The following is a 22,362-nucleotide window of genomic DNA, read 5'->3' on the forward strand; positions in this document are numbered from 1 at the left end:
GCCTCTTTCTTTATGATGCCATCATTTGCTATGATGGCATTTGGCAGGATAAGTGCTGATAGAATCGAGCCTGTTGGGTAGGAACCGAGCAGCGTCGACACATATTCAAGTTAATTTGACTGAATGCTTCCAAGTGCTGAGCTAGAGGAGGTGGATGCCCGCTTCGTCTATCTATAAAAGAGTAAACGGAAGAGGAGGCTGAGACAGAGAAATAAAGAGGGCAAGACAGACACAGAGAGAGAGAGAGAGAGAGAGAGAGAGAGAGAGAGAGAGAGAGAGAGAGAGACGCCTGCTGCTGCTGTGCCACCAGTCATCTGGGACTAGAAGCCTTTGATGAATTGTCGGGAGGATGCTGCAGGGGGTTGTGGGTAATGGGCAATGAAAGATTGGTCAGCCATGAAGGACATGTATGCACTCCTTATGCAGACTGTGTTACTTTGTTCTATTCCTGCTAAGAAAATAAAATAAATAATACATAAAATAAAATAATGAGAGCAACATCTGAGACTAGCACAAATTAATCAAAGGATACAGTCTCGTTCTGTGTGTGTTTTTGCTGAACGGGCAGATGAGGCCCCGGGAGTCTTCGTATCCGCCTGCACATTATAAAAAACCTTCTGCCACTGAGAAAAGCAGTTCAAACTTCCTCTAAACTCTTTCAACTAGGGCTACATGATATTGGAAAAAACTTTGCGAAATTTACTTTTTCTGCTATATGTATATTGCAATATGAATAAATGGCAATTAAACAAATTCTTGTTTAATTCTGAAGACTTTTTTTGTGTGCAAACTATACTTTTATGGCTGAACGATTTGGGATTTTTAAATTATTATTTTTTTCACACTTGGATTTACTATTTACAAAAACTAGCACAAGCCTTCAGTAAACAAAGTGAACAGTTAAGAAATATATCTCTTCACTTGAGTTTGCATATGGTACATTTCCACTATTATTGACCAATTCAGTATAAAATAGTTTGTTTTTATCATTAAATAATAGGCTATATGAAACTAAATAAGAAAAATATTGTACTGTAACTAATGTACTGTCAAATGAAAAATTAAGTACTTAATAAAATAATATTTGTGATTTAAAAAAAATTATTATTATTAAATAACATAATATATAATATTGTACCTGTTGTATAAACTAAGAAAATCTAATATTTCATAAAAAAGTACAACTGTAAAATTACAATACTAATATTTACGCCTGAATTTCTTCATTTTCAAACGTAAAACCATCAAGCTTTTATTTTGACGGGTTTCTGGCAAATGGATGTCTGCGCTGCCGGTTTCAGAGTGAAACTCACTCGGCACTTTGCACGCAGACAGCTCATTGACCGGTGAAGCACTGCATCATGGGATGTGGATGAGCAGTGCCACTCTGGAGCCGGTAGCGCATATATTTATTTAATTAAATTGCAGTCTGCACGATTTGACAATCACACTAAGCCATATCGCGATATCGACTTTATTCCGGTATATCGTGGAGTCCTACTGATGTGCCAGCAAAATGTACCCAGTCCTGAAGGTGACAAGGGGTCTCAAACAGTGACCCCTGGCGCATCCCACCCGACTCGGGCACACAGCAACTGTTTCCCCCCTCCCAACCTCTGTCCCCGAAACAGTGCCTGACTCTAGAGCCGTAGCTGTTTGCACTTTGAAGTCTTAAGCGCTTGCCTTTGGGTTAATCGCCTGTCTCCTGATCCCGGGCTTAGCCGCCCATCTCTGTACAGCATCTGCCTGTGTGCTCTGGCTGCTGGCATCGACAAAGAAAGGAAAAAAGACTCCATACGAGTTAAAAATAACACTCTGTCCTCCTCCTCCTCCTTCTCACCTTGGTCTTATGACTGTCGTGAGAGGTTGTTGTTTGCTAGCGAGGGTCCTGTATGAGTGGTCACACTCTCAATTTTCACTCTCTATAATTCTTTCTGTCAGGCTCAGGCGCAGCAAGTCGTTTTATATTTTGAGCACAAGAGCAAAATGCAACGGGCAAGGGATTACGCCATTTGAGCTTCTCAATGAATTTGTAGTGCCAAGGAACTCATTTAACCTGGTATTAAATTTCTTGTTTTTCTACTTTTAGACATGGTGATGCTCAAAATAAGGATTTTTTTAGACATATCAAAGCAATTAACATGTATTTATGACTGCAAAATACCCGTTTACTACATATATAAACAAATAGTTTTAACTCTCAGCTCTTTAGACTGCATTAAATAACCAAAAATCACACAAGTGATGCTCCCAAAAGCTGCATATTTAAAGCTAGTGTCATGAGAAAGCAAACTGTATGGTCATGCAGCCAACAGAAATATATTAATAAATCAGGAATGCATTAATTTCAGTTCTTTTTTTATCATCACTGTAGGCGAATACATATTTTGTTATTTTGATTAGATAATCATCAAGTGTTCTAAAATAGAGGCAAATCAAGTGTGAAAGTATACATATAATATATGTATCTAATTTCAATGCTATGGCTTTTGTGTAGATATAAAGATGGCCATCTTTATGCATGACTGGATTTATATGAAATGATAACACTTTACAATAAGAGTCCATTTGAGGTTAATAAAAAGTATTGTTCATTGTTCATTTCAAAATGTATTAATACATTAAGGTTGCATCTCTTTTAAAAACTATTATAGGCCAGTGCAGTCCAACATTAAAATCCACAATCGGTCAACCTCTAGAAATTAGTGGGAGTAAATTCTGACAGAATTTGGTAAACTGCCTTGAAGCTCATATATCACTTATTTGCATGTTTACATATGTTTAGATATTTAAATAAGGATATACATAAAATACACTTGCATCTGAAAATGTCCATCGGATTCTGAACATTATGATCTAGTCTTGACACAGAAACATCACAGATCTCTTCAGAACTCAAACACAGAGCAACACCAAACTGAAGTATGCGCCTTACAAATGCATATTTAATGAAGATCTAATTTATTATTGATTTTTATGCCATTTCGGACAGCTCAAGTCCTGCATCCATCAAAGAATGTTACAACTCATATCTCCAGGGGTCTGGCTCAGGATTAGAGATGTGCGAGCTTCGGATAGAGAACATCCTCTCACACATAGACAATATGAGATCACCCCAGTCCAATATCAACGGGACGAACTGTATTTAAGGTAGGTGTGACACTTGCTGTGAGACTTGATATAGACATGTCAATTCTTCTGAAATAGCTAATATGATCCTTGATAATAATGCTCAACATTCTGACTTATTAATATCCTCTTGTATCATCCATCGGACATGTGATTTCAGAGCTTTATTTTGCATATATTGTAGATTGAGAAGAGTATTTTTATGACTTATTAGTGTTTCTAGTTATAAAATAATGTTTATTAACATCACAAACTAAGTAATACATTTTTATAGTGAATATATGTTTGGGTTGGTATTTGAGTGCAATTTCTATAAAATTGTCTTAAAATTAGTTAAAAACATTTGTTAAACAATTTTAAAGCTAAAATTAGTTAACACTCACACAAAAAAGGTATTTTAGCCAATTAAGTATTTTATTTTATATAAATGAAGAAAATATAAATATTATAAATAATTCCATGATTTTTCAAGACCTGGAAACCACTATTCCCTGATATTTTCCCTGTGAGAACCCTGTAGAAATCATAAGAAAGTGTGCGTAAGATACACACATGCTTTCCACAAACACGCTGTGACTGTATAAACAAACAACTAACATAACTGCCAGTCTGCAAATACTAAAGACACACAACACAGACAGCATCTGTCCTTTCCTTCACCCAAAAGAGATTTGAGCCCAGCATTAGAGGATGTACTTCCTTGTCCAACAACCAATGTTGTGTAAGACTCTCCCTCTCCATTGGCTCTTCTGGAAATTAGATCGATCCTCCGTGGAGAGACGGTGACCTTTTTCCTGGCCGGCTGATGGATTTGAAGGTTAAAAAAGGCATAAAATATTTTAGCCAGTCATCATCCCTCCAGAGACCGGAGCAGGGAGGGGAGGGAAGGTGCGGGCTATCGGGCGGGAGATTTTTTTTTTTCCTTCTTCAATTTTAGACGTTATAGCAATTTTCCTGATGTCGCTTTTAATTTAGGAGATGAGCAGAGAACACTGCAGTGTTTCGCTTGGCTGTCTCTCTCTCTCTGTGTGTGTGTGTGTGTGTGTGTGTGTGTGTGTGTGTGTGTGTGTGTGCGGGCGTAGTGCTCCAATGAGAAATTTTATTAGATTCATGATGCAGGATAATTAAATAGGCTGGCTTTGCTGGTGTCGTGAAGGGAAAGGATGGTTTGAAACAGCACAGCCACTTAAGGCAATCCCACTGATCAATATAATAGAAGTAAAGCTGTGGGTTATTATGAAAAAGGCCAGTGATGCATGGAGAAAATCATTCTTTTCTCTTTGATGTAGAAATAGAGATTACAGAGAAATTGTTCAATTTTTCAAAGTCATAAGCGAAGCAGGAGGAACCGTTGATGGCGTTCCTGTGCCAAATCAAAATGTTCATAAATACTATGTGAATATAAGCTTCAAAAATTAATTTCAAAGCTTTAATGAACGTCCAGAATATGCGTTTCTTTTCTCTTTATTGCTTAGTGAATTATTATAATTGCCATATGCAGTACTATAGATTTTCAGTTGAATAAATTACATAGGGATTGATTTGTTCGGATACGCAGTAAGCGCATTATTTTGCTCGCATATACATGTACAGCATCTGCCAGCTCTTCAGTGACGAAAATGGCCAACTGCATTGATTCGCTGTGTCTACCTATAGACAACATTAGGAACTCTTGCATTCCTCTGCATTTAATGGTCCATTTCCTTTGTAGATAGGAAAAACAGGATGTGGGAAGCAGGCAGAGGAAAGGATCAGAGGAAACCTGCGCTGACAAGAGGAAGCCACTGAAGGCTGGCACTTCAACATTTGAGTTCAGTCAAACTCTGTTGGAAACAATGAGGCGTCCATAACAATGAGCCATCTAGATGACCAGATTGATTTCCTGTGCTGATGGGTGGGTGGATTAAGTTAGGTGTCAGTCGCGCTCCTGCCCTGACCATTTGGTTGCAGGCTCAGTGGTTGACGTTCCTGACCCGAAATCAGCAGCTGTCGCTTAATATGACTTTAATTCTTGCCCTCTATCTCTCAATCAGTGTCCACTGCAATGAGATACATGCCACGACAGCCGCACGTGTGGTGACAATTGGAAAAGAACGCAAAGGCAATGCAAGATCATATGACATCAATCACAACTCACTGTGGCCAAAACCGGACTGGCATTGGCAAAATTCTGACCAGAGAAAAGTAAGATAGATCATCTAGTACCAAACGAAATAAAACAGAAACAAAATATTGACATAAAAATAAAAAAAAATTAATGACTTAATATTATGTATATATAATATATATCATATTTAGTGTATATATATATATAGATTTCATACTATGCAGAAACATCTCATGGATGCACTGGGACGCTCAACTGTACATCCACATATTGGACATTTTTAATATATCACCACAATCTAAACTCTCGGCATCCCTGTATGTATATATATCATAATCATACAAATATAGTTTGTCATATTGCAGAGTGCAGCAGAATGCAGTGATGCTGTCCCAGCAGAGACAATAGTGTGCACTAAATTGAGATGTGTTGCTCCGCTGATAAGCCCTATAATTACATGCATAAATAATTAGGTCGGCAACTCTGCAGGGGTGCGCGTCTTGGACTTATGTTCTAGGAATTCAGGTTATGGCCCTGTCTTCACAGAAACTGCTCAATAAGCACAAAGAAGAAGCTTCCTTAATGGACAGGCTTAACTAAAAATTAAGAACAGAAAACGGTAGCATGTCGTAAATTATTCATGAATACAGCCAACTCTGTCTCTTTGTCCTAAGGGTGATTTAATTAAGCAAATGATAAATAAAGGAGAAGAATCATTGATGTGGATGACAACAATGCAGGAGCCCAGCAGATCAATGGCCCATAATAATGAAGTGACCGATGGCGATAATCTCCTAAACAGATAGCCGGTACGCAATCAATGACTTGTCTAATTGGAACGCACTCAGAATCTTCAAGAGTTTGTTTGCTTGTATAATGCAAAGGCCAAACCAAGTGGGGCCTGTTTGACTGAGTTAACACTGATTATTAGAAAGGATGATATAACCAAAATGTCCTTCCTCACACTTCATTTCATTCTGTGGCTATATTCATTGTCTGTTTGCTTGTGCTTTTTATTACAACTTATCAAATGGGAATTAGAAGTGCGGGGAAAAAAATCTGATTTAAATATAGAATGAATTAAAAAAGGAAGTTCACAATCTTGTGCATGTGCTCTGCAATTCTGCAAGGATAGAGAGGAGATAATGAGTTAAAGGATAATGAGTTAAAGGAAGTGAAGCCTCACCTGTTTGACACGGTCAGGGTTGACTGTGGTCTGTGGCTGAAGTATACTAACTGGCTCTGTTTTCTGAGCGCTCTGCGGCATCTCCCGCACCTTCTCCGCGATGAAGTCATGGACGCTATTCAGCGCCTCTACAGTGCCCTGGATCAAGCAGACACGCTCTGTTGTTCCTGAAGGACACACACAAAGAGAACTCCAGTTTAACCTCAGTGTGATTTACAGATGTTGTCCAAAGAGTGCTGTAAAATGATTAAGAAAATCGCAGTGCTGCGATGAGGTGATGAGGGCCAAAGGAGCATGTTGTTGCTCATTATAAAATGTTTTACATGTGAATAAATGAATAATTGTTTTTAAAATGATTTTTTGAAAGTAAACATTCATTCAGGTTACCTCATGGGGGCAGCCATATTTAGATCACATGACCAGCCAAAAAAAACTTATTCTCAAACGCTTTCCCTTCCAGATTAAATTAGTAATGTCAGTTTAGGTCAGTGGGTAACAAGTCGTCCAAGACGATTGCCATGTCATCAAATATAATATAATAAACCACCCCTATATAATTATTGCACATTGAAATATGCACATGTGAACATAACATTTTATATATATTAGTGCTGTCAAATCAATTAATTGCAATTAATCACATCTAACATAAAAGTTTTTTGTTTATATAATATACACATATAGATATATAACATTTATATTCAATTTGTGTGTGTGTGTGTGTGTGTGTGTGTGTGTGTGTGTGTGTGTGTGTGTGTGTGTGTGTGTGTGTGTGTGTGTATAAATATACATGTACACAAACACACATACATACTACATATGATATAAATATAATAATATTTATACACCCATACTTTTATTTTTGATGTGATTAATCAATTTGACATCACTGGTATAAAATATAAATATGTAAACAATTATTCTAAATGTAATTTAATTAAAACTGACATTGGCCAAATCTTTTGAAATTCTGACATGTGAAGAGTCAGATGACCAATGAATAATACACTACTGTTCAAAGGTTTTGGGTCAGTAAGATATCTTATTCAGCAAGGCCAAGGATGCAAGGTTTCTACAAACATATTACACAGCAAAACTGTATTTAACATTGATAAATAATAATAAGAAAAGTTTCTTGAGCACCAAATCAGCAAATTAGAATGATTTCTGAAGGAATGTGAACTGAAGACTTTCCACTTTAAAATTGTTTTTTTATAAAATTTATCCACTTATAAAAATGTTCAAGCTCCCTAGCAATCTTTCTAAGCATATTATGTCCCATGTCCCATATTATGTCCCATTTCTATAGTTGCTTTACTGCTGCTGGTGTACGACTGAGGTCGTCCAGCAAGTTTTTGCGATTGATGGTGTTTGGAACTGAAACGGTGATGGAATGCTTTTTTCCTTACATAGAAGCAGCATAAAATATCATCAGCTGACAAAATCAGAAATGACTGATAATAGAAGACTCACTTTCTGTTTTTACTGAACTAAATGGTATAATATTATAGTGCACTGTTTGTATGACAGGCACATACAGAGTATCAGAATATTTGTTATCAGAGATTGAATCCGTCAGTCATTGGGTTATCAATCACATTACACGAGAGACTACAGACATTGTGTTAGGAGGCAAACAAGCAGCATTAAAGCATCTGCCCATGTAAATACCATGGATCTATGTACATGCAGACTGAAGTTATGGGAGCAGCTGCAATAACAGTCGCCTGGCAAAGCTACTATTTTTGGCAGCCTATTCACAGAAAGCCTTCCATTAGACGCCCCAAAGTCTCCACTTTCAATTAATTCTGATACAATATCGGCAATTCGACTCCAGTTCCACCATCTCTCCTACAAAACATGAGGAGGTTCAGTGCATGCACACACATACAATCATCATTGATTAACTGTGTTTTGGTGCAGACTCTAAAGGAGTTAGCCGACTGCGGTTCTCTGATTGGTTACTAATCCTTCTACACTATAACAATTTGCCTGAAAGCATGCTTCTGGGATATTTATCCTACAAAACCCACACAAAATCACATTGCACCATAAGTGAGGCAGTCAAACGTTGCCATTCAGATTCAGCAATAAAAACAAAAGCCTAAAGTAGAAGGGAAGAGGGGAAAAAAACGCAACCAGACTGATCCGAAGCCAGGATCTCTTGGCTCCCGAGAGGCTGGGAAGAGAATCGGCCCTTATCGGCACGGCGCAGTAGGGTTTTCCGGTTTCCTTTAACCTTCTATTGTTTACAAGCATGAAAATAATTGGGTTTGGTCCCAGACTAGCTATATGAAGCCGTGTTAATACGCTCGTACTGAGGAATCTCAGGATCATGGATGGGATCTTACAAAAAAGAAAAGAAAAAAAAAGCTTTGCTGAGCTCCCGACAGCTGGCGGCCCAAGAGTAATCTTTGACGGACCAATCGGGGTGGTAGATTATTAGACCAGAGATCACCATTGTTTTGGCAGGGAGACGAGGGGGTAGGGTGTGGACAACACCAGTCAAACAACTGTCAGAGATGGACTAGTTTAGAAACATTACTTATGTTTATGGTGTATACGGTATACACGCACAATGGCCATTAGTTGAACTCAACATGTTAAATACCAAATAGCTGCACAGGCGAGGTTATAGCGTACTAGCAGAAAGCTTATGTGATGTGTTGACTGCCTGGATGAAGAGTTCCTGGAGAGGTTGTGATGTGTCTGTTGTGAGATACTCAGCGGGATATGGGGAAGGGGTGGGGTGGGGGAGTCTTTAGAAAGAGGTCACTGAGGATCTTCTTTCCTCTTGCAAATGGACGGGACACTTTATGACACACGTTTAAGTTTCTGCTCGTGGAGCTCATTGAAAGTGATGGGCAGTTTGCTTTACCACCCATCCAAACACATAAACACCCCCCTCAACAGCGCTCTGCCTCCTCATTAAGACACAGCACATAGTAAGGCTGGGCAATAGTATATGTACACACAATATATTTTATATTATTTGGTTGACAATATAAAATTAACCAACATTTACTTATTAAATGAGAGAGAATTGGTCAAACATAAACTGGAATGGAGCGTATATACATACAACTACTACCGTTCAAATGTTTGAGATTAAGTAGTAGAAACATTTTCAACAGAATAATATAATAAGATAATAATAAAGGTTTCTTGAGCATAATTCAGCATATTAGAATGATTTCTGATGGACCACTGTGAGTCACTGTGCAACTTCTGAAAATAAGGGTTTGGTCTCTGTCCATATAGACAGAGAAAGGCCAGAGACTATCTATTAATCACCATTTGATTTTAGAATATGTGTGAGCTTTGTGCTAGTAGCGTTTATGGAAACACAGTAAGCTTCAATACAGACCAAGAATTAAAACTAAGAAAAGGTATTGGGCAGTGCGGAGGTGTTTTATATAGTTGCCTAGGGAATGCCTACTTGGCTGTTCACTCTTATACTAAATTGTTTTTATACAGTTGTTAAGTCGATGAGTCATTCATTCCTTGTTCTTGTTGCTAGATGGAGCTCCTCTTTGGTTATTTAGCTACTGAGAACATCATTATTATTATTGTTGCATGGGCTATCCTATCTTTCTTCACAAGAATGGCAATCTTTTTCCCAAAAGCATGTACAACAGAGGAGGGGCAGTTTTCTGTAGTTGCGTGAGTAATGGAGTGTCTGGAAGACTTTTCTAAAGAATAACTCTATCATGACTTCAAAACAGACAATGTAAGTCTACAGTATAAGGGCCACTAAACAAAACCACATGAGCATGAACAAAACATTAACATGTAGCCTACTATATGGAATGTGATGTTAGCTCATTAAAAAAAAAGAAGAGCCAATTAAGCCTGGTAAACAGTGCAGCAATGTGAGGTAATGCCTAGATCCTGCATATTATCTAGAGAGTGAACAGAAACATGGTGGCTCATAGCAAGGATGGATATTTTGGTAATTTTGTTTACTTGAGTACTCAAGGATGGCGGAAAGAGGTGTATAGATCTGCATTATTTTGTTGGTCTATGTACGGATGTCCATAGCCAGACATCGTTTTTAAGGTGCGTCAGGTTAAAAATAGTCTAGCAGAAACTCTGTTCCAGCTCTGTCTAGCTGTTTGAAAAGGAGAAAGTGTCCTGTTTGAATGCCCTCTAATCTCTGCTGCTGCTGCTACGGATGGAGAGTCAGTGTTGGTGCAAATTGCTGTTGATAATGACGCCATAATCAATCCCCCCAAAAAATATGGTGTTAAAAAAAAAGAAAAGAGAAAAGTTATATGCATGGTAATTAGCAACTAGTTAATACTGAGAATTGGACCGTAAATTAAAAAGTGTTACCAAAAATTAATGAGCAGGTAGATGTTTCCTAAACCAGATGCCGAGAGCTTGTCCATTGGCAGAATAGTGCACCGTCATGTAGATCACAAATGCTGATCACAAGTCCCACAACACCAAAAGCTGCTAGACGGATTGACCCATTGATTGACAAGCTTCAGATTGGGCTCTGAACCCATAGAAATGCCCACAGCAGGCTCAATAACCAATTAAACTGCTGCGTACCACATGACAAATGAGAACAGCTGCCGGGACACATGGAGAATCTTTCAGAATATACACCGTACGGCTTGTCCAAGAAACGTCTCTACGCCGTATCTCAATACGAGCAAATTTTGTCAAGCTTCCTGATTGCCTCACTCCAAAGAGGCCAACAGCGGCCTTAGAGATTTCATGAATATACGCCCCTGCCCGTGGACGAGGTTACAGATGTTTCCTGGCTTTGGTGTTGGGAGAAAGAAAAAAGGGGGGGAGAAAACGAGAGCGAGAGGAAGAATGAGTTGGGGAGGTTGGGGGGAATAAAAAAACTAGCCATCTCCCTTCCTCAGTGACTCGTATTTTCCTGTCCGCCCATTAAAGGGCGGCTGATTGCAGCCTCCACGTACGAGTCCCTCAGGAGCACATGGGCCATTGTTTTAGCATGGAGCACCCACTACAAGATGAAGTGTTGACTGCAGAGACGAGCAAATTAAAACAGGGGACACCTGGGTCCTGTTGGTGTCAGTGTGTGCACCATTATGTTAATAACTACATGAATGTTTGGGATGGGGCCAGTCCAGACATATGACATAAGACACATCACCACAGCAACTGGCAGACCCCGAAAATATTGTGGGGCAGCTGCTAATGACATAATGTGTTTTTATTTTAAAACAGAAAGGACGGGGTGTTGCATGTGCTTATGTAATCATGAACAGTAAAAAGGAAGAAGAAAGATGGAGATTGGAAAATCGGAAAGAGTTTCCATTCAAATGTCTTTATGCTGTTTGAACTGGTATTTTATAGTCTGTCAGGCTGGATGGACGCTCCAAATCCAGACGTTTTTTTATGGGCCTAAACTAACCCATGTCAGCAGTCACTAGGGCAGATGGGAATCTCACTTTCCAAGTCTTCTTAAAGGGATAGTTCCCCCAACAAACCTTTGTTCCTTGAGTCTTTGTTCCAAACCTTGATGACTTTCTTTTTTTTTCTGTGGAAAACAACAAAAGTTATTTCGAAGAATTCTTCAACTATTTTTGTCCGTATAATGAAAGTTAATGGGGTCCAAAACAACGTTGTGCCCTATTGACTTTCATTGTATGAATAAAACAAACAAACAAACAATCTTTTCAATATATCTTCTTTTGTTTTCCACAGAAACAAGCAAGTCATACAGGTTTAGAACAACATGAGGGCGAGTAAACGATGACAGAATTCACATTTTTAAATGAACTTGAATCAGTTCGGCTTTGCCTTTCCAATGCAACAAGCCTCTCTAAACAGCAGAGGAAGGATATAAGGGTCTCCAAAGAATAACAAAGGATCTGGAAGAAAGAGTGAATTCCTCTTCAGTGATGTCACTCTTATTGAGAAGTGCCGGGTTTGTCCACCTCTTTTCCTCAGTTTGACCTAAGCCGTCCCCAGCCCCCCACATCTATAGTGACGTCGCCATGGATACGGGGCCCATGTCGTGCAAACAGCTGAAGAGATGCCTGGCCTGGGCTGGGATCCTTTCCTCATCTTTTCCCTAATGTTCTCTCTCACCCTCTCAAGACCTTCCTGCACACCCCTCCAAGACCTCACAGAAGGACAAAGAGAGAGCAAGAGACAAAACAACATGCAGTGAGTGAGAAAGAAACACAGTGAGGAAGGGAACGCGATTAAAGGGAAAGCAAAAGAGATTCTTTATTCAATATGTCCAACCCACCAATAAAGAGAGGAAAGAGGGGGTAACATTACTCAGAGAGAAACTAAACTCTCTAAAAAGAAAGATGAAGAATGAAAAAAGAGGTAGGAGATGGGAAGGGGGGTCTAAACTTTCCTGCCAGGTGCCTAACACTGTTTTAAAGGCTCTGGGGAGCTTTTCCACTTTGGCTTAAAAGAGGATATTTTACTCAACCGCTGTAATCTGTGCATTTTAGATGTGAAGCGATATATTTAGGGCTGTCAATTTAAGAAATGTAATAAATTAATTAGTCACGCCCCCTTGACCATTCCATAAAATTCATTATTGGAGTAATACAAGCTTGAAAATCCTCCGTAATGTTCTTGAGTCATACACAGCATGCATTCTTGCATTTATGAGCAGCTGGGAAGAATAGAACAGAATAAAAAAAAAGAGAGCAAGGATCTCTAGACATGTTCTTCAAAGTGGTGCTCAAGTGTGAGATAATGAAAAACGAAGCATATGGCAAAACGTAAATAATTAAAAACTAAAAGATAATTTGAAAAAAAATCTCCTTAGTATCCAAAATAGTTTGTGTTATCACTGTTTTCAAAAATGTGCAACCTACCTACATTACTGTTAAGTATTTGGGGTCGGTACGATTTTTTAAATGTTATGTTATGATCACCAAGGCTGCATTTATTTAATCAAAACTCTAGTAAAAAACTATAATATTGTGAAATATTATTAACATTTAAAATTGATGAACTCTTAAAAATATTTTTTTATTTTAAAATGGAATTTATTCCTGTGATGGCAAAGCTGAATTTTCAGCATCATTACCCCAGTCTTCAGTGTCACATGATCTTACAGAAATCATTCTAATTCGCTGATTTGATGCTCAAGAAACATTTTTTATGGAGACCATGATACATTTTTATTTTCAGATTTCTTTGAAATAGAATTTTTAATTATTTGAAATATATATTTTTGTAACAATGGAAAAGTACTTTCCAAAAAAAAAAAGTAATACTATCCCCAAACTTTTATCTAAAGTAGTGTAGTGTTTTTCTATTAACATCTAAAAAAAAAAAGTGTAATGTTAGGTAATGTCTTTGAATTATCTTAATTTGTGTGCAAATACTTGTAACTAATTCCATTAGTTTAACCGAGTGACTTCCCGGATATATTTCTTACATTTCACATATGAAACGAATAAAAATAAAGACTGGGTCCATGAGCTTAGACACTGACTCACTGTTGATGAGGAAATGACTCGAGAGGCAACCGAGGCCAACTCCACGGGTGTGTTATGCAGATTTCTGAAGAGGGAACTGCATTTGGAGATGGCTAATCTCAAGGGACAGAAGAAAGAAAGGGACACGACTGCCAAAATGGGTCGTTTCAAAAGACGTTTCAGTCTGTAATCCTATGTGACTCGGTTCTTAAACTCAGATTTCGCAAACCTAAGCCCTCAAGATCACAACCAGCTATTTACTGTCATAAATCTGTTGCATACAAACCTATAAGTCAAATAAGAATGTGATGTTATTTCTGGACGAATACCTCACATTCTGACTCGCAACTCGAACTCGCAAACTGAAAGTTTAACAAACTAGCCTGAGCAGCGCTTCACTTAACACTCACGACTTTGGCGTTTGCATCATCGCTAGCTGCATGAGTTATGTCTTCTAATAAAAATATCAAAAGGTATTTTCAGCAGATCTTTTTTCGAAAGAGTTACAGCCCCTGATTTACAACTGCTGATGCTTAAACAGACCAGTTGCCTTTGCCTTGCAGGGGAACGGAGAGAAGGTGTAAAATCCATAGATGCTTTAGTGTTTGCTCCTTGTTAGAGGCGACCCTGCTTTACAGCCAATGAATTTACTGCTGAAATGATTTCAAGTGTTACACAGACTATGGTTTCAGTCAGACCTTCCACACACTTGAGAGGGATTATGTGTATTTTTAATTGTTTCTAGTCAATCCATTGGATCCGTGTTTGAGAAGATTTATCAAAACCATCTATCCTCAAGAGGATCTTGTGAATGTTAAGTTAGCACTTTGGTCCAGCATACTTATTGTAACGAGCAACCAAACTGCTCAGCCAGATCCAACACATGTCTAACAGCTTGTTATACTGAATGCACGCTAACCCGAGCACAATGCCTGACACCGCGTGTCAACATGCACATGCAGTAATACACTGTTTGCTTGTCGCACACCTACACAACAACTCTTTTCATTTTTCACCATGTATTAATTCACTTCAAAACGTGCTTGAATTAAGCCATAAGAGCAGGGATTTTATCACGCTCAAACTCACACATGTACACTGCCTGGTAACCCATAGTGCATTTGCAATCTCTAAAGGCCGGTGTGGTAACTGGAGCTGGTGTGAATTCCAGGCTTGCACAAATGATTCAAACAGTGACTGATGGTCATCTACATTAGGGTATAGAGAAGAGAGTAACCCACTGGCCCCCATAATTCAGTACATAGTGTGTGGACGACGCAATTAAGATCCTTCCTCTACCTCTTTCCATCCTTTAATATGAATAATGAAGCTGTAAGAAAGCTGTAGAGAGGAGAAAACCGAGCAAGATGATGGAGAGGTTGTGTCACACTGCTTTTGTCATCACATTCCAGTTAGCCCCACAAGAGGCGCGAAACTCTCGGGATACTTGGTAAATGTCCATTAGTCCCTCTGTTTTGTCTACTTACAGATTTTTGTGCCTTTCTAATATTTCTAATTTGCTATGTTACCAAAAGCAGGTACATGATCAGCTAAGGACAGAAATTGGAAGGAAAAACAACTAGTTGTATGCTAATGCTGCTAATGTGTAACTGGGACTGCAACTTGGAAAATTAACACTGTGCCTTATAATATGAGAGAGACTATATGAAAGCACCAAACAAAGAGAGCTCCATTTGCAAAATGAGTTGAACTTTGAATCAAGTATCTTAGTAAAAACACTTAGCAGTGGACTAGCAACATTAGCCCATTTTGCTAACCATAAAGTGCAAGTTAATGAGAGTGGAAGAGGATTAAGTATACGGCATCAGAAAAATCGTATTAGAAAAGCTGACAGAGTAAGATTAGTGTGTGCAACAGGAAAGCTTGGCATTATTATTACTACAATATCAGAAAGCTAACGTAGCATAGCCTGTTTGCCACTCTCAAAACACTTCCTTCTTAAATCTGCATTTAAATGCTTTTCCCGTCCACATACTCCGTGTCCTCAACTCGTTGAGCGCATCTCCCTGCGGAGGTATTGGGTTCCACACAAGTGCTCGGAGCCCAACACACACCTGTCTCGGCTTGCCTGCTGTCCATCAAAGATGTCTAAACATTGCCCGCCTGAACGATAGGCAGATTGGGTCAGCTGGCATGGCTGCCCCAAACAACCTACAAGAACATCCAAACCTGCTGCCGCTTTCCTCCAACGCTGTCATGTCCAAGCACTGCTAATTGCTAAGAGTCCTCTCCGGTCTGGGCGTGCTCCACTGGCCTGTGAGTCATCTCTTCCGAGCCGATTGAGGCGCCGAGGCCTGAAGGTCCAGGGCCAGCTTTCTGCTCTGGTTCTTTATCAGCGCTTTCAGTGTCTCCGAACCCTGAGCCAAGATTCAGTTTCCAGCCCACTCCTTATCGCAACCCTTTACCACTAACTTCTTTTATTTATTTATTTGTCTGCTACAAGAGACCACTAGAAGAGCTTTCTGTTTTTATTCTCCAGTGCCATGTTTTCAGTTTTCTACTTTTCATAATGTGTATTAATCTGCTTGAGTTTACTCAACAGTTGACCTTATCCATAGCAACGGGAGAATGCCTGCCGTTTTACATCATGCACACAATCTGTTCCCCATTTCGTACAGCTGGAATTCGAGTGACGCAATGGGGTTGAGGAGCCAAGCAAGGCCGGAGAAGTCAACCTGAAAATGAGACACCCCCACCGCCTTTTAAGGCTCTCAGCACCATGAGAATATACTTACAGGCATGCAGAAATACAGAGTGCTTGAAATGAACATGCACTGAATGCAATTGCCAACATATGAATGGATCTCGCATGTGTGCATGCAGATGTGCAGACAGAAGGCGTTTGTGTAATACAGAGCTGGCGGTCCAAGAAGCAGCCACGTCACTTCTCAAATGTCGGTTGGGTTGGATTGAAGAATTGGCTCCTTTTCAAATCAAAGTCTAAATCTGAAATGAATTGGCTACACCGCACAAGAAGTTGAACTGAAATTTGACCTGTAATGACCAGAAGAGAACAGAACAGTTCTGGAATAGAACAGAGAACAGTTCCGGTATTCTTTACATTATTTTTCGCATAGGGATTTTTAAAAAAAGTCTTCGTTAAAGTGATCAAGGTCATGAACCAAACCTACCAGTTACGAGGTGAATCACAACAAACTTTGATTTGAAGCAAAAAAGTAATTGAAGGGACAAAGGTACAAGAATGTGTATTGAACAGCTTCAATAAGGGAAATAATTATAATCCCATGAAGCATTGCGAATGACAATCAATTAAAAAAAATATGGATAAATATAAAACTGAAAGTTTACATTTATTGCAAAATATTCATATATATATATATATATATATATATATATATATATATATATATATATATATATATATATATATATACTGGTTTGAAGAAGCAAATCATCCGGGTACTTTCTGCCAACTCAGTTATGAATCCGGACATACTTCCTTTGTCATATACTGTTTTTTGCCTACTAGGGAAGTATGCCATTTCTGATGCAGCCTTGGTGTGATTTGATCTATTCTCTGATTGGAAGAGATTTCATTTTTGGCAGAAACATGGGTAATGTAATTTCCCACCAGGATGCCAGCTGTTAAACAATTATTTCAAAAATACATGACTTCAACAAAAGCATATACCGTTAATTAACAACCTCGTAACTCATAGTGGGTCTGTCTTTAATAGTTTATAAGTTATTGTAAAATATCAATTCCCCTTTGGAGAAAATTAATGGCATTTTTACTTCCGGAACTCAGCTGTTGCACTCTATTGCAGATGCAATTTAAAATTGAAATGTATTGCAATTGTCTCATTTTGCTTTTCTCCTTAAAAATGTATTATATGAATTTCACTTCCTTACATTTGGATTCAAACTGCAATTGTGCATCCTGTTTGCTACTTCACTTTCAAGTCAATTCAAATTTAGAAAGTAAACAAGAATTTAAAAGACATTCTCAATTTAATTGTGAACAATGCACAACCCTGCAGCACAGACAATCATGTCAAGAGCAGTGTGCCTCAGGTCTCCACTACGCCAGTCAGCTAGTGCAGCTCTACAGACACAACCGAGAGTCGCTTGACTTGCTGTACAATTAGGATTCAGCTCCAAAGCCCCTTTAGGCCGCCTTAGGTAAACCTACAGCTCATGTCTAAAAGGATGTGATCAGCACTGCCTGTCAGGAGAAGTTTCATTTAGCTGCGGCTGCCAAAATGCATACGTAACCAGAGCCATTATTCAGCTCTGCTGAGGGATTTTCAGGAGTTAGCAAACGCCACTCCGAATGAAGAAGCTCCCCGTTAGGAACACAGAAGCATTACGCTTGTTTCTTCGGTTAAAGGGTGTGGGTGTCTTCACAATTGACTTGGCCTTCATCCTCCTTCCTGAAATTTGGCATAGAGCTCCTGGCTCTGGCCAGCCAAACCCTGTGCAGTAAAGTGCTAACATTTCATGACAAAGGAGGCTCTGAAACGCTGCCCCCTCTGCCTGCACCTGTCCTGCGTGGGCAAGGGAGGTGAAACAGTGGGTATGAAGGTTGAAAGCACTGATTGTGAAGTCTTCAGTGCACGTGTGGATCTCCCCCCCTTAAAACCTTAAAACTGAGAGATTAGCAGTTAAAGACAAACAGGAATCTTTTTAATGTGTTTTATCCATGCTTATTTGCTTGAAGTTTTTTAGGGAAAGCCCAAGTGGTGCATCAACTAAATGTTTTGGGGAACATTTGGCTTTGGCGATAGCTGAGAAGCAAATAGCAATTAGCAATCAGCAAAATAGCAATTAGCAATCTCCTTTGTGTCTGCGGTCGAAGGTTTCATGAGACTGAAAAGGCAGCATCATACAGCCTGGCTGCAACAAGAATAGCAAACTATAATCTAATCTGCATCTTTGTTTTTCTTGAATTTTGTCTAGAATTACAACAACAACAAAATAAAAAAATACTGATACATTTGCATATATATTTACTTTAGTAATTGATTTTAAATACACACACACACACACACACACACACACACATATATATATATATATATATATATATATACAGTATATATTATATTTTTTCTTTTGTCAATGATGTGTGTGATGATTATAAGCAAGTACATAAACAATATTAATATATAAAATACTTCATTTTATTTATTTATATATAGTTTGAATTGTATTATATAAAACAATATGAAATCAAATATATTTCATATTTTTAACTATATAATTATATAACTATATATAATACTTATTTTTTATGATTTCTTTGTTGATGGCAAAAATTACAGGCACAGCTGCATCTTCAGAAACAACAAAAGGTATCAAATCAAAGTGACAATTGGTTGAGCTCAATAGGCAGCACCCCCTCCCAGTCCTCATGCTGTATAATTCTAGAAGGCCATGATCACGTGACCATCTCAAGAGGTCCCCTTGAGGAACAACTGTTCTCCCCAGATCCAAAGCTGACCCACAAACAGCTCTATAGCAACCTATGCTTTAGTGCCAAAGATGATCAAATAGGCTGTGCAATATCTCTGGATATATATCAGATAGCAGTCTTGCATTTAGATATCCGTGCATGCAAATTCCCAATTGTGTACTCTCTAACCCATAGTTGACGCATAGACACACACTACTCCTACAAGGCTAAAGGGGTCAAAGATAATTAGCCGTGGCCGATCTGTTGCAATTAATACGAGCATACAGCCGGTGTGTTGAAGGGAACGTTTCGACAGCTGACGGGGGACGAAGGAGAAATGAATCACTAGTCTGGTGGGCTCAAGGTGGTAGTGAGTGTATGAGAGAGGGTAAGGGAGTTTGGGGGGTCATTCAGTGGGGATTAGAGATTTTGGGAGGCAAATGGGCGGAGCGGGAGGCAGCTGCGGAACTCTGTGCCTTTAGAGGCTCTGTTGAGGCACAGAGGGGGAGCTTTGTCCCCTCTGCGAAGAGGCTGGATCTGCTCCAAAAAGAAACCCACCGCCAACACTCAATACTCTTCTTTGTCATCCCTCACCACCTTCTGTTTTAGAGGAAAGGTGCCCCCCTATTCTACACAATGCAGCTTTCCATTGTCCTAATCTTATGTAAGGGGCTTTTCTTATTTAAGCCCCAAATGTCTCAGCACAAATGCTAAATTGCCCCAAATGCAGGACACAGGCATTAAATGAGTTTGCACTTATAACCTCATTATGCAACGGGAAGGCATGCCACAGCAACCGGCAAGCCAGGTGTCATGATGGAGGATCTACGATTAAAGAAATGTGCTGGAGGCTTTTGTGTCTTTTGATTGTGCTTCAGTGAAACAATGATTATTAATCAAATGCCTTTATTAACATGGTGATGTTTGAGTTTTGATTAAAGATTGCTTTTGAATAATTATTCTGTTGATTGAGTGTCATAATATTTTTTTATTATTAATCTTAATCTTAATGTTACTCAAAATTATTTGCATATTTATAATAATTTTATTGGCAATTTTGAGAATATCTATATTATTTTAGTTCAGAAATCTAACGAGAACCTTGTTGAATATAGTATTTTTGGTTGAATAAATAAATGTTTTATTTAATATATATTTTACATAACACTTACTAACATTTTTTTTTTTAGCGCATATATACATATATATATTATGCTACAACAAAAATTCTTAAAATCATTTTAAAGGTACGGTTGGTGTTTGCGTTACGCTTTAATCGGCCAGTGAGAGCAGCAGGACATCTGCCACCGCTTTTTTTCCTTCGCGGGAACTTCAAAATGGAGGCCATGCCATTATGCGATTGGCTGCCGGAGTCTAAGGCCTCTCTACGTGACTGGACTGCGAGAGTATCCATCCTTACTGCGGCTGACTCTCTCTCTCTCAAACCACGCATCTGTCTCGCCCTAAGCCCAGAGGCAAACATCGCCACAGAAGCGAGAGACATCTTTGTTGCCTGTCTACCTGCCTGCTGTAGCTGGGGAAACAGAGAAAGACGGCTATAATGATGATGGTAGAGGGGAACCTCTTGCCTCTAGAGCCGTCACTTTAATTCCCATCTCTGAGGCAACCAAGTGTAGAGACTAACAAAGCATGCTTTGTTTCTAAGGGGGGAGCGAGAACCCGTAGGGAGGAGGGCGTGTCTGTGACAAAGGGGGATGGGGGGTGTCGGCCCCGTCAGCTCTGCACCAAACCCCGGGAGAGGTCCCACCTTCGTGGGACAGATCCTGTGCACCTTGCGTGCAGCTATAAGACATGAGAGTCACAATCTAGACAAGGCTGGAAAATCGAATGCTGTTTTTATATCATTTATAATTCATTTGAATAATTTAAAGCTTTTGTTTACAACAAAGGAGGGACTTGTGTACCAATATATGATATTGAAAAATGAAAGTATTACACATTTGAGAAGAATTTTTTTTTACATTTACAAGCCATATATACATATATATATATATATATATATATATATATATAGCATCACTAAATCAATTCCTGTACTTGTGCCAAAAAAGATATCCACTTGTCCAAATGACCAAATCCACTTGTCCATATATTTACAAATGATTTTATCCAAAGCGACTCACTTTTACCAAAAGTTGCAAGTAAGCTTCTCTCGGAAAAAGTGTGTAAATATCCATGCATATAGATAAAATCTGCTAAGCTCCTGCATTGCTGAGCTTTGAGTGTGGGGGGTTGGTTTTTACTGATGAGCTCATCATAAAATGTGCAGCAGATGACAGAGTGAACGCAGCGAGAGAAGAGGATGGCTGTCTCCCACTGACACATTCATCATCTCTACACCACTGACAGACTCAGACAAAAGCACAGAGACAGGCCCACTTATGTAACACGTCAGGACTCCCACTGACACCCTGGATGCATTTCTACATAAAAAGGGACTTGTTGTTCGATACAACTACTACCACTACTACGAGTTAACAGATATTTGCTATTCACTATGATTGATCATTATTTATTTCACAGCATTAGTCAGTTTTCAGAGACTGATATCTAAAGAGCTTGGCGGTCGATGTCTGATAAGATGTTGATGTATGTATAATAATTTAATGATGCTAATTATATGTTGAGATTTGTATTCTGAAATGAATTATACATTATATTAATGATCTAATAAATATAAATAAACTATATGGATATATACTATAAATAAATAACATGTATATTATATATAATTTAAGGCTCTGAACAATAATAATGCTGATAATCTCAAAATAAACTGCTATATATATATACATAGTGTTAAACAATTTCAGTCAACTGAGATTTTCACGGTGCACAGCACTCTCACTTTTGCCAGTCTCCTATTCACTCTTGTTTTTTTGTCTCTGCATCATCACACACACACACACACTAACACCTCCTCAGGCAGATGGGAGACCAGCCTGCGCGCCTGCACCTCCCCCCACACTTGAGGAGCTGTGTCGTCAACAATGTCAAAAGCTTCTATTGTCATTATGAGTGGCCCACCACTCCTCTTTGTCCTACACAG

At 38.8% G+C, this 22,362-nt stretch overlaps 1 protein-coding gene across 3 annotated transcripts in view; it reads right to left on the minus strand.

Moving 5' to 3' along the window:
• The window catches only part of nova2 (NOVA alternative splicing regulator 2), a 51,758-nt gene that overhangs the window by 8,631 nt on the left and 20,765 nt on the right, over positions 1-22,362 (minus strand). For all 3 annotated transcript variants that reach the window (XM_079611468.1, XM_079611469.1, XM_079611467.1), the window contains one exon: positions 6,423-6,589. In XM_079611468.1, the coding sequence (XP_079467594.1) occupies positions 6,423-6,589 (167 nt within the window). The remainder of the gene's footprint in view (positions 1-6,422; positions 6,590-22,362) is intronic.

This window comes from Phoxinus phoxinus, assembly GCF_949152265.1.
Source record: "Phoxinus phoxinus genome assembly, chromosome: 4".
NCBI lineage: Eukaryota > Metazoa > Chordata > Actinopteri > Cypriniformes > Leuciscidae > Phoxinus > Phoxinus phoxinus.